At 42.2% G+C, this 13,819-nt stretch overlaps 1 protein-coding gene across 1 annotated transcript in view; it reads left to right on the plus strand.

The window, feature by feature from the left end:
* The window catches only part of LOC124556335 (mucin-5AC-like), a 341,354-nt gene that overhangs the window by 140,718 nt on the left and 186,817 nt on the right, over window positions 1-13,819 (plus strand). Inside the window, exon 3 of the mRNA XM_047130305.1 lies at window positions 1,576-1,621. Coding sequence (XP_046986261.1) covers window positions 1,576-1,621 — 46 coding nt within the window. The remainder of the gene's footprint in view (window positions 1-1,575; window positions 1,622-13,819) is intronic.

The raw sequence follows: 13,819 nt of genomic DNA on the forward strand, positions 1-13,819 counted from the left end.
AATACCTAGGAGTACGCGTACAGAGTGATTTAAAGTAGAACGACCACATAAAATTAATCACAGGAAAGGCAGATGCCAGACTGAGATTCATTGGACGAATCCTGAGGAAATGTCCATCAACAAAGGAGGTAGCTTCCAAAATCCTTGTTCGAACAATAATTGCATATTTGTCAGTACAGGATCCATACCAGATAGGAATGATAGAGGAAATAGAGAAGATCCCAAGAAGTGCAGTTTTCCTTGTTACAGGTGCATTTTGTAAGTATGAAAGTGTCACAGAGATGATCACTCAGATCCAGTGGCAGATGCTGGAGGAAAGGCATTCTGCATTGCAGTTTTGGTTACTGTAGAACATTCTGTGATCATACGTTACTAGAAGAGTCAACAAATATATTGCCTCGTCCTAGTTAAGCTTCCAAAAGACTGTGAAGATAAAATTTGACATTTGAGCCCACATGAAGGCTTACCAGCAATCATTCTTCCCACAAACTGTCAGTGACTGGAACAGGAAAGGGGGAAAGAAACAGTGTTATACAAAGTACCCTCTGCCAGACACCATTAGGTGGCTTGCAAAGTATAGATGTAGAACCATTTTCCATAGATGCTCATGACAATATTGTGCCGACCACAAAGGGGTACTGCTATGAAAAGAACTGGCACCCCAGACCATCAGTCCAAGTTATTGGGCCGTACAGCGACAGTCAGGTTTGTAACCCACAGCGGTCTGTTGCACACCAGACACATATCTAGGCCTATAGGGCTCAGTTCAAAGTTGGACTCATCACTGAAGACATTTCAATGCCAGTCAACGCGATTCCAGGCCAAAGACATGTCTGGAGATGTCCCGGACAGCAGTGGGTATCAAGCTGACTGTCGCCCGCCATACAGCCCGATAACCAGGAATGATGGTCTGGGATGCCATTTCTTTTCATAGCAGGACCACTTTGGTTGTCATCTGTGGCGCTCTTGACAGCACAGTGATACATCAATGGTTTTCTACACCCCGTTTTGTTGCCCATTATAGCAGGCCATCCAGGGCTTTCTTTTCAGCAAGATAAGACCAGCCTGCACATGGCAAAAATTTCTACTGCTAGTCTTCATGGTTGTCAAACCCTGACTTGGCCGGATCTCTCCCCAATCAATAATATTTGGAGTGTTACGGGCAGGGCCCCCCAACCAGCTTGCGATCTTGACAATATAATGCACCAATTGGCCAGAATTTGGCACTATATCCCTCAGGAAACGTCAAACAGCTCTTAACAGTTAATGCCAAGCCAAATAACTCCTTGCGTAACGGCACGAGGTTGACCTACACATTACTGAGTAGCTCAATTTGTGAAGCTCTTTCTTTTGAATAAATCATCCAGTTCAATTTTTCTGTAATTGTAATCGTTTGTTTGTCTGTACATGTAAACCACACCTGCCGATTTCCGTCCCATTCAGATAATTCCTTCATAGCGCGCTATTTCAGAGTGTATGTACGAGTTTGTGTTGGTTATTTGTACAATATTTGTTTGTAATCACAAAACAAATTAAATACATGTTAGTGTAATTATTATTTTTATCTTTTTTCAGTGATCCAACAGCTCTCGAGTCATTTTTGGGAATTGCAGCTGCAGGGGTAAGTTATTTCATTCACCCTTTGCTAGATATTATTAATGAAATTAATAATTATTTAGAGCACAAATTTTGAAACTGTTTGTGTAGTACCTTGGGCTTAAACATCAATTTTATTGGAAATTTACGCAACTTGGGAGTATAGTTTTGTCATAACTGCTCACAGATGGTTAACAAAATATGGAAACCATTTATTGAAAATGGCTGACATGGTGCTGGATCATCTCAAGCAAATTGTGTATATGCGCAAATCGTACAACTGTGATTAATCACTGGATAGATGCATACAGCTTGGATATTGTTTCTGTATCAATTTTTTGCACTGCCTGTGAAGAAGTGAATATCATTTGCAGGATGGTTTTCTGCAGACTGAAATTTACATTGACACCCAGAAGTCATACCAAATTGCTAAATGCCCGGACAAGGCCCTTGAATACACGGGAGCCAATTACATCTAGCGGTTGGTAGTATCTTGTGCCATCTAATGATATTGTCAATACAGAAGTGACGATGTCTTCTGCTCCATGTCCTCCATGCACTGATAAACTTTTGCAACCAGAAAACGAGTCGACTGTTAAAACTGATTTATTATCGCCTTAGATGATTTCATAAAACACCTCTTCTCATCCCTTCTATAAGAATTCCTTGTTCTCGTTCCCAGAAAGTGAGGTGACGACAGTGTTGTCCATGTGAAACAAACTTGTTTGACATGCAACCCAAACAGTCCGGTTGGGTCTTTTAAAACAATAATCAGTGGTGATTGAGTGTTCATTTGCCGGTATCGTTGGCATTATTGTGTAACTATGAGTCCTATTACTGATGAACTGCATGACTGTGATGTTGACTCTGCTACAAATATAGCACCATTCTTATCCATCATCTATCAGAGATCATTGGAACGGCGGAAAGTTCCACAGGACTGGAAGAAGGCCCAAGTCATATCAATCTATAAAAAGGGTAGAAAATCGGATGCACGTAATTACCGGCCAATTTCACTGACATCAATTTGTTGTAGAATCATGGAACATATTTTGTGTTCAGAGATAATGACCTTTCTAGACTCTGAGAAGCTCATCTGCAGAAACCAGCACGGTTTTAGGAAACAGTGGTCATGCGAGACACAGCTATCCCTCTTTGTGCATGATATACAACAGGCTCTAGATACCGGCTCCCAGGTTGATGCCATATTTCTCGACTTTTGAAAGGCGTTCAACTCAGTTCCGCACTGTTGCTTGTTACAAAATGTGCATACTTACAGTCTATCCAGTGACATACGCGGTTGGATAGAAAGTTTTGTAACAGACAGGGAGCAGTATGTCGTCCTGAATGGGGTATCTTCAACAGGCACAAGTGTAACTTCAGGTGTGCCCCAGGGCAGTGTAATAGGTCCTCTGCTTGATTTACAAAAACGATCTGGTTGATGGTATTGACAGCGGCCTTAGACTGTTTGCTGATGATGCTGTAGTGTACAGGAAAGTAGTATCAGACAAAAGTTGTGAACAAATCAATGAGGACTTGCAGAAAATAAATGTGTGGTGTAATGACTGGCAGTTATCTCTCAATATTAGTAAGTGTTACCTACTGCGTATAACAAGGCGAAAATCCCCATTAATGTATGAGTACAAAATAAATGATCAGTATTTGGAAGCGGTAACATCAGTCAAGTATCTGGGTGTGACTATTCGAAATGATCTCAACTGGAATGATCAGATTACACAAGTAATGGGTAAGGCGAACTCTAGATAGCGGTTTATTGGTAGAATCCTGAAGCGATGCAGTCCTTCAACAAAGGATATAGCTTACAATACATTAGTTTGTCCAGTCTTAGAGCATTGTTCATCTGTATGGGACCCTTACCAGTTGTGTCTGATTCAAGAAATCGAGAAGGTCTAAAGAAGAGCGGCAAGATTCGTGACTGGTACATTTAGCCATCTTGAGAGCGTTACAAATATCATGGAAAGTTTGAAGTGGGACACACTTGCAGATTGACGACGCGCTAAACAGAAGGGACTGCTCACTAAATTCCGAAATCCAGTCTTTATCGAAGATGTAGAGCATATATTATTACCACCAACTATCAAATCACGTAATGATCATCATTCAAAGATAAGGGAAATAAGAGCTCATACTGAGACGTTCAGACAATCATTTTTCCCTTGTGCGATCCGCGAATGGAACAGAGAGGGGGAAATATGACTTCAGTGCAAATTTTGCCTCCCGCCACACACCGCTTGGTGGCTAGCGGATTATATATGTAGATGTAGACATCTTTTGTTCCTTTTTTCACAAGAGTTTGACCTGATGTCATTTCTAAATCATACCCACTCTGATCCATATTGTAAACATTCTCTTTGCTGTCCACTTCCATAACAGCTCTGGTCTCGGCAACAAATTTTTTCACAGACAGTAATTACGGCTGTTTCGTTAACGTAGCTTTTATGTTGGTGTAACATCGTTATCTTTCATGACACAATACAATATTTCTTCTTGAAGGTGTAAATCCACCCAGCAGATGCATTTAAACCAGAGGCATTGAAGTTATTTAGGTTGACCTCCATTGTAGCTTGAATGCCCCACTACTGTTCATTAATGTCACAGTATGCATTGTTACATTTATCTAAACAGATAGTATTTTATTTTACAAGCTTTTGACAATGTATACCATGGTTTTCAATGTATTTGTTGTAACTGCGGCCAGGATGGTCGCGGTGTAGCAATGACGGAAAGCATGGTGGGACCTCCGGAGAGGCCTGTGAACAACAACACAACAGGAGAGGATGGACACAACCAACGAAGGACAGAACGAATACAACAAGATTGAACAACTGAGTCACAAGGAAACAAACACGTCCACTCGTACACAGAACAAGGAAGTAAACTGTCTAGCGCGAAGCGAGGTGTAAACCAACGTACGCGAGATTAGACTTGCTGGCTGAGCGCGAGGCAGGTGCTTATGTACACTATCGGGGGCGCCGCTATTGGCTGCTGGGACCACGTGTTCCACTGTGGCGCCCTCACACTAAAAGTGGGCCAAGAGGCGTGCGCTGCCACAGCTTACTGCGTGATGGTGCAGAGACCTCTATGGCTCTTCGAAGCCCATGACGTCTGGTGCGGATTCAAATTCCACGGTGCGCGGTACCAGAGTATCTATTCTAAACATACAGATCCCTTTTCTGTTTTAATAATTTAAAGTTCTTCTTGATGGTCTTCAAAGATGGAGTCCTCTTATTTCCACTTTTCCATAAGGCAGTGGCCCGCTTCATATATTGCTCTGTTACAGACATGGGCAAAGTCGTATGCAAGGATTTTATATTGTCAAAGCAGCCTTCACCATCACTGACATCCCCAGTTGCACGTCCCAACCCCTTCGAAACAATGAAAATGTTCGACGAGTGTGACTATGGTGAAATGGCAGCTTCATTATCACCATCGTCTTCCATTTGTATACATGCACTGAACGTCAACCAACTATTTTCTTCTATATTTACTGGGTTGCTACAGGTTCTGGAAATTAGGGAATTTCAAACACATCAGAGAAAAATATTAGAAAAATTTGAAAAAAAAGAAACACTGGGAAAATTTCATGTGTGTCTCGGTAGATGAAATGGTTTGTTTACTGAGGTGTCATGCATTGTCGCTGGCTGGGTGCAACTGAGTACGTGCGCCTACTCCCTCATTCTTATTACTTCTCCCCTTCCTACCACTCATCTTGGCTTGCAGTCAGTGCTGCCACAGCTTCTTGCCGCCAGCCTAGCAGCTGCTGATGAGAGGCAGGGAGGCATGAGTGGTTTGTTTGGATCTGATTCTCAGAGATTGTTGACACACTGGCCAGAGATGGCAGTCATGTGTGGATGAGTTGTGTCTGAGTGATTGTGTGTGTGCTCTTGTTTTATATCAAAAGCTTTGGCTGAAAATTTTGTTGTGAGAGTGTGATGGTTTTTTCTACGTGCCTGGCTGCGGCTCAGCGATCATCTTTACAGTGAGTTGCTGCCTATCTTCATTAGTATTGATTCTCAGAGTATTTAAACAAGTTACCTGTTTTATGGATTGATCATCGCTGTCTCATTTCATCGACATGCTGTCGGTGACTTGTGAATAGTTGGCCACACAAGTGGATTTCCAAAACGGACCAAAACCACAAGCTGGCTGTTTCTGCGGGTATCTGTAATGGGTCGGTTCTGCCAATCTGAAGCCATTCGGTTCCCACTAATGTGCAGGCGCTGCCTGTCGGATCTAGTCTCACCAATCTGCCCGCAGCCCGGGTCTGTTTGTGTGTGGTGTAATGCAGCGGATTTTCATAGTTTATCCGTGGACCCAGGACTGTGGTGCTCCTTGGCAGGCCAGAGGCCATGGGCAGTGGATTTCAGGAATTGCGACTTAACCGCAAGTATGTTGTACAGTGTGGCATTTTATAGACATTTTATTTGTTCTAGTACATTTTGGCACTTCAAAAGTAGTTAATATGTTAGAGAGTATGGACGATAAGCAGAAGAAAATTGGGTCAGTCGCTGACAGTTTGTATGCTATGTACCCAAGTATTTGTCAAAACAAAAATCACACAATACCTGTAAAAATGCCCGGCCGAAGTGGCCGTGCGGTTAAAGGCGCTGCAGTCTGGAACCGCAAGTCCGCTACGGTCGCAGGTTCGAATCCTGCCTCGGGCATGGATGTTTGTGATGTCCTTAGGTTAGTTAGGTTTAACTAGTTCTAAGTTCTAGGGGACTAATGACCTCAGCAGTTGAGTCCCGTAGTGCCCAGAGCCATTTGAACCATTTGAACCTGTAAAATAATAAGATATAACTCAGAGGATAGTAACCAACAATAACGAACATAGTGGAACCAACATATTACATAATTCTTCCCTGCCTTGTACACTTCTTTCAAGAGGCCTACTTTCTGCTAAGGTTATTTCTGAAATCAGTGAAAGTATTTTAAATCTGTATTGCGACTCCAAAGAAATGCACATTTTTGTCACTAAATGTGTTTCGTTTTGTTGAAACAAATTATCAGTGGTCAATGAAACACACATACCATTTGGCTTGCTTCATTACAAAAGACGTTCATGGTATTACTTATATTTTTGCTCACATCAGAAAACGCTGTTTTTTTTTTTTCCTCATTTGCGCTATGGTGTCTGGTACCATAGCTGCAAAGACAGATTTTCAAATTACGTCTTAGCTTATCCTTGAGATGCTAAAACTTGTTTGGAAAATAGGGAAATATCAGGGAATTCCGCTTAGGGAAACTTGTGGCAATCCTGTATTAGCGTGTCTTTGTCCGGAGGTCCGTGTAGTTGTCTATCATATCTGCAACAAAGTTGAAAGATATAAGGAAAAGCATAAAGAAAATGTCATGTGCTTTTGTTTACCTTGAATAGAAGTTCGTCCAAAAAGCGAATATTGCTGCTTACTGGTCATGACCTTCAAGAGTTCTGGTTCTTTGACATGTAATTGTTGCAGTTAAACCATCATTCCATACTGCTTCCGGAGGAGTCGCACAACGGCTTGTGGGTTCACCGACATCACAAACACAAACTTCTTGCTAAACTCCACATGCAGTACTTTGCGTTCTGACATTACAGGCCACAGTGAGGATGGGCATGTGACAAACAACCCGAACATGCGAGTGCTTAGAAGCTGTACGTTGAGAGGGGCGTACCTGTGTAGTATCTGTATAATGGCCCAAATGTTCACTTGAGATAAGATTGCTGGGGTTGATATTTACCTCTTGTGTTTTTTTGTCAAGAAAATACGAGGTCTAGTTGATGAAGTTCCTTTGTAAGACATTTGACACTGCGCTGGGATCTTTCAGTAATAATAGACATCACCATCCAATGCGATCCCTGAGAGACTACATTATTCACGACATTGAGAAAGCCTCAAATGAAACATTGTCGTGACCATGTACACTTGTAATTTTGTTTGAAATCTCCTATAATTTTATCAATATCATTTATTGTGACAGATTAAACAATTCCTTCAGAATGTTATAGTCAGATGACAGATTGTTTTCCCTATTACTATTATTTAGTTGGTGCGTTAGTAGAGACGTAGATGCTTTTTCATAGTAATAATTACGAGGGGTAGTCATAAATAAAGTTATAGACAGGTACTTGTCTGCAGTCGTAGTACATGGAGAAATTCCCACACCACAAAATTGCACAAACTGCTGATGGACTGTACCTGTTTGTTTGGGCACTGTAGTGTGGGAGTTTCATTGTGTACCTGGCCTGCAGATGTGTACCCACAAAAGATTAACTATTAAACTCTTTTAGGTGGTAATTAAAACTTTTGATTTCCTCTTGTATCAAGTTACTAGCATTCCATAGAATCTGTGGGGCATTTTGAGTAATGCTCTCAAATGGTAAGCTCTCCAGGTAACTTGTCCAGTTTTTGTTGTGTTTTGGTTTAAAGAACCAGAAGCAGAACATATCTTTTTCAGTTCTGTTCGCATATGCTCGGTGCATATTTTTGTGACCGCTGCTGTGAGTGGGAATCTTTGCTTGTTGCTCAGATTACGAGGAAGCTTAGAAAGCATACATCTTTAACTTTCAGTGAGTATGTGGCAGATGAAGTGAGTGTGTTTTCTTATTTATTTTATTTTATTTTGTTTTGTTTTATCTTTGCAGTTGAAAGATCATCCCAGTGGCCTTTTGTTACTGATCTATTGACACAAGTGTTACATGGTACACATGTGAGAAAGAAAGGAGATGGAGGAGAGGAAATTATTACAGAGAACAATGTTTTATATGCAGCTGACATGTTTTTCTTCCCCTCCCCTCTCTCAGACTGCATGAGATTTTCCCCCTGCTAGTACTTTCCTATCTTCAGGTGCTCTTTACAACCCCCTCCATTAGTTTTCACATGACCCTTGTCATGGCCTCTCGAGCTGATTGTGTCCAAAGATCTTCCATTTGAAGAACTTTGTATTTTATCTTCTTTTTTGTGAGAATTGTAGGTTTGCTCATTTAATCGAAGTGTAATGTGAGGCTTGTGAATAATTTGTGGAAATATATAGTATTTTGAATTTGACCGGTCATGCAGTTTGCACTCGAATACGTAATTATTCTGATATTCTCTCTTTTATGCTCAATATTTTGTGCAGATATGGCTTGGAATTGCCACTATCAGTGAAACCTATGTCATCTCAAAGACATACAGGACTTGCTGTTGTGCAGTGAAGAAGACCCTCTCTGTCTGTGTCTGAGGATTTGAGGGAGGAGAGTGACATCGATCCACAAGATGAGGTGGAAGAAAGTAAAGGCAATTCTGTATCGGCACGAGATGTTTAGGGGACTGATAAAGATCAAGAAAGTGACAACAAAACAAGAAACTTTCATTTCGGAAAATTTAATATGGCTGTGTTGACGAATGAGCCAGCTGGCTAAAGACATTGCATGGGCTCTCAAAGCATCAGCACTTGCCTTCATGGAGGTGTGAGAAATGCTAAGAATGCTCAAACTGCAGTTGAATGTTGGAATAATTTATTCACTGATGACATACTTGATATGATTGTCAGATACAAGAACCGCTACATGGACACTATTGAAGATGATTTATACAGAGGGAGGGACATTAGTTCAACATGTCATTGATGTAAGGCCTTCTATTGGCTCATTGTACCTAGCAGGGCGGCACAGTGTGTCAAAAGTCTGGATGAATTTTGGGGTATTGAAGGCAACAGCATGGAAAAATTCATCCTCGTGAAGAATCTCAAATGGTTTAAGACCCTGATATGTTTCCTTTGTTTCGAAGACCTAACAACCAAAGCTCAAAGGAAAGAATTTGACTCCTTTGCTCCGATTTGTAATGTGTTCGGAAAGGTTTGTGGAAAATTGTTAGAGGACCTATTGTATCAAGGATTAACAGTAAATGTGTTTTTCAGTAGCATGTATCCTAAAAAACAAACAAATATGAAATAAAACTTGTTGTTTTAATTGACACTTAGAGGATTCACACAGTCAACATACACAGGGAACGTGTAAGCCTACCACACTTGGACCCAATCCCAATACCACTTCTGCTAACTGTTTTTCTGATTTGGAGCTCAACGGTTACGTGAGACCAAAGTTTCTGTTGTATGTTATATAGCCATCAGGAAACAAAATGAAAGATAATTGCTGTCACATTTAATTGCTATAAAAGGGGAAAGAGAATACTGCATGAAAACAAAAATTTAATTTGTGTATCTTCAATTCATAATTATGATGCCATTGATTCCAAATATGGAAGGAGAAAGTTCAACAAAAGGTGACGTTGATACTACAGATCACGTGTTACAACATGAACTGAAACACCAAGAGCTGCCTAATGATCTTTTTCACAATGTTGAATGTGATGGTATCAATCCCCAGGTTATTCATCTTGGAAGGCAACTGTATAAACTGCATAGAAGAGTGTATATAAAAATGTTGGCTCATTAACTGGTTCTTGGAGAGTTATGCTAAAGAAGATTGGAAAGGGTTGGAATACCCTGTATCCTGCAAAGCTGGTTGAAAATATTTCTCCTCATTGAAGAACAAGAGAAATCGCCAACTCTCTCCCATCCCAAAGGATGTAGATGCAACACCTGCATGACAGAAACAAGTCTCAGAAGGATGTCAAACAATGAATGTAGAAAATTTCGCAATGTGATGTGCATGTTCCATGCAAATATGGTCTGCCAGATTTGCTTCTCTGTGCACTAATCCAGTTTTCTCTTACTGCTAAGTTAGTGCTAAAGATACCAGTAGCTTATAAGTACCCTAAAACTGAAATTTTTTGCGTAATTTTCCTGATTAATAAAAGGCATGTATTGAAACTACAACTGTTTGGTAGCGACTTAAAAATTTCGGTCCTTTCTGTTTTATTGCATTTGCTATTTATTTATTTTTACCCAGTTTCGTATGTTCTCTTTCTACGCAACCCCATGAAAGTCACTGATTACATTTAGGGCACTTAAATTGTGAATCTTAAAAATAGATGATTCTGTCATTGCCTATCAAGCTTATTGTGCCCAAATTAAAGAGTCCCCAAGTTACGCGTGACAAAGGGTTCGCAGGTCTGTTTTAAATGTTACATATTGTCATTGGGAGTAGAAGTGGGGTTTTTGCAGGCAGTCTATTTCACACACTATTTGTTTCACTCATAAATGAATACTTTCTTATATTGTTTCTTTGAGCACTAGCTCTAATTTTGTTCTTGATTCAGATTTCCAATGTATTTTGGCAGTTTAATTTTTTTAATAGTTCTTTCCTTATTTTTTTTTGTATTTAGCATTTGTAAAGAACATTTAGTGAGAATTTTCTCCTTCTTTGATATAACGTTTCACAGCCTGCTTCCCTTCAGGGAGCTCACATCTCCTTCGTGAGCACGTGTATGATGAGGATGAAGCCCCAAGCTATTTCAGCCCTTACTGTGCTATAGTATTTCATCTGTATCATTCTTTCTCTGACTGTCTTTCTCGTTTTGGCAGCCTTTGATGTCCCCTAGTTTCTGCTTTCCTTTCTAGCAATATTCATTCATTTACTGTATATCATCTTTTTGATGTAGTAATTTTTGGGTCTCTTCTTAGAGTGACCATTTTCCAGATTTTTCTCTTTAACATGGATTGACTGGCGAAGAATACTTGTAATAGTGCCTACTGCATGCAATGTTAATGATCGCATGTGCACAGTATGTGTATAGACTCTTATAAGTAGTTCAAAGTCAATGTGGTAGTCAACTTGACTGATGGGGTCATTATGTACACTTTTGGTTGAGCCCCCTGACATCTAGTGCTCTGTGGTAATCTTCCATTGTGTCAGGACTGTGCTTGCCTCGAGAGGGCTTCTAGAGGGATCTGTATATTGGTCCGCACAGATGTCATCAGCGAGTGGCTTCTGCTGCATTCCACGTTGGAAGCAGTTGTGGTGCTGATGCAACTGAGATAGGTGATCATCAATTGAAACTTTTTTTTTTTTTAAGTCCAGGTGGGCAACCTACATTGAGTTGACCACATTACACCTTAATCCAACCACTTCCTCCCCCTCCCCTTTTTTACTGCTTGGGAACTTCAGTGCACCCACACAACACTACCACCACCCCAATGACGATATTTGTGACAATGGCCACTTTCCAATTATCCTGTCGCTTTCTTGTTGCCGCCAGATGGAAAGACTACCACATTGGGTGCTTTGAAGAGCCAACTGCAAGTTGTATGCCTTTGCTGTTATCTTCTCACCCCAACTCTGTCAGATTGCATCGACCCTCCCAGGGGGCTCACCACTCTGGCAGGTTTGTGCTTGACTGCCATGGGATCCCAGGCGTTGCAGCATTTTTCCCTTCCGTGGTGCATGTCTATCCTCTTCCTATTCTTTTTCCCCTCCCTTGGGGACCACGCTTGGGGATTTATTGGGAATGTTCTGCTTTCTGTCGCTGATGTACGAACAGTCTCACCTTTATTTTTGGCTCCCTTTTACTTTCTTTGTTTCCCGTCTCCACTCTTTCCTCCGTTTCGGCGTTTGAGGATCTCCTTTTTTCTTCTTCCTCCCTGTGCACTCCTGAAGGCCGGCCCACACGTCTAGCGTGTAACAGGTGACTGGATAACGTGTAATTCCCAGCCCTGTGTCAACAGGTAGGGTTCACACATACCCCCTGGTACAGACCAGGCCCATGGAGGGGTGATTGCCTGAGCTGCAACCTTCGCAAATGCCAATTGGTCCCTCTGTCAGATGTTCAGGAGGTGTGACCTGAGATGTGAACAGTCACCTAAGGTGGGTGTGCCCCCTTGTGAAGGGAGCCCCCAGTTAGACGGATAGAGACGCTGGCAATTGTGGGGAATTTTCTCGCAATGAGTCACTCATCTTCCCAATCGAAGTCTACAAAATGTAAACGTAATGAGGTTATTGACTCGAAGACCCTTCCTACTGCACCACGGTTCCTTGTGGTCTCTCGTACTGAAGACAGTCAGTCCTCCGCTACAGGCAATCTGTTTATTATTCAGAAAGATGTTGATGCAGGTCCTGGCATTGTGAAATCCTGCTGTTGTTTACGGAATGGCACTTTGCTTCTGGAGATGGCTTCTGATTCCCAAACGCAACACCTGCTTGCTGCCTGGCTTCTGCACAGCTACCTGTTCGTGTTGAGGCCCACAGAACTTTGAGTTCTTCCCATGGTGTAATTTACACCAGGCTGCTTGACGGTCTAACTGAGGCCGAAATACAATTTTACCTCTCCGATCAGGATTTCATTGCCATCTATCATGTGATGAAAAAGGTAGATTCCTCCTTAGCGCTCACCCACACTCTTTTCCTCACCTTTGATAGGATGGTGCTGGTGTCCAAGCTCAAAGCAGGGTATGAAATTATTACAGTCCGGCCGTACATTCTGAACCCAATGTGTTGCTACCAATGTCATCGTTTTTTAACCACACTAGAACATCTTGTCGACACCCTGCCAAATGCGCAACCTGTGGCAGGGATGCACACGAGTGCAATTGTCCACCTCCTCCTCCCCGCTATATCAACTGCAATGGCAGCCATGCCGCCTTCTCTCGGGATTGTCCCGTGTATCTAGCTAGCTGAGTGGGCTGTCAAAGAGGTTCGGGTAAAGGAAAAAGTGCCACACCCAGTAGCTCGCAAGTTACTGGCTAGTCGCAAACCCTGTGTTCTCCCGTCTGGTACATATAGTTCTGTTCTTGTTACCCCTCGCTCCATGAAGGCCATGGCCATGCAGACATGCGCCCTCAAATTCGGCTCGGAGGTTGTGAAATCGCCCAGTGTCAAGGTAGCATCGCCATCCCCCTGTCCCACTGTGCAACAAACTGTCAAACTCTTGCCTAAAGGGGCAAAGCCATGACTACACAACCAATAGGCAGGAAATGACAGGAGGAGTACTCCCGTGAAGACCTCCTCTGTCCCTCCAGCCTTCCTCTGTCCCTCCAGCCAAACAACACCCGAGTGATCCTCTAACCAGAAAGGCTCAAAGAAGTCCGCTAAAGGCAAACGGTCTTCTCCTCCGCCAACTGTTCTTCTCCTCCGCCAACTGTTCTTCTTCGATCCTGTTCGGCAGTGTTGCCGTGTGCTACCTTAGCCCGCCCGGCCTCTGTCACGCCGGTGCACATCGCCAATCATTTTTCAGTGTTGGACTCCACGGACTGACCTCACAAGCAAGCCTATGCTTCTGTGGACCCCATGGAGCTGGATCTTCCTGCTCCTGTACCCTGTAGTAGTAGCAACTCTACA

This window comes from Schistocerca americana, chromosome X (genome assembly GCF_021461395.2).
Source record: "Schistocerca americana isolate TAMUIC-IGC-003095 chromosome X, iqSchAmer2.1, whole genome shotgun sequence".
NCBI classification, from domain to species: domain Eukaryota; kingdom Metazoa; phylum Arthropoda; class Insecta; order Orthoptera; family Acrididae; genus Schistocerca; species Schistocerca americana.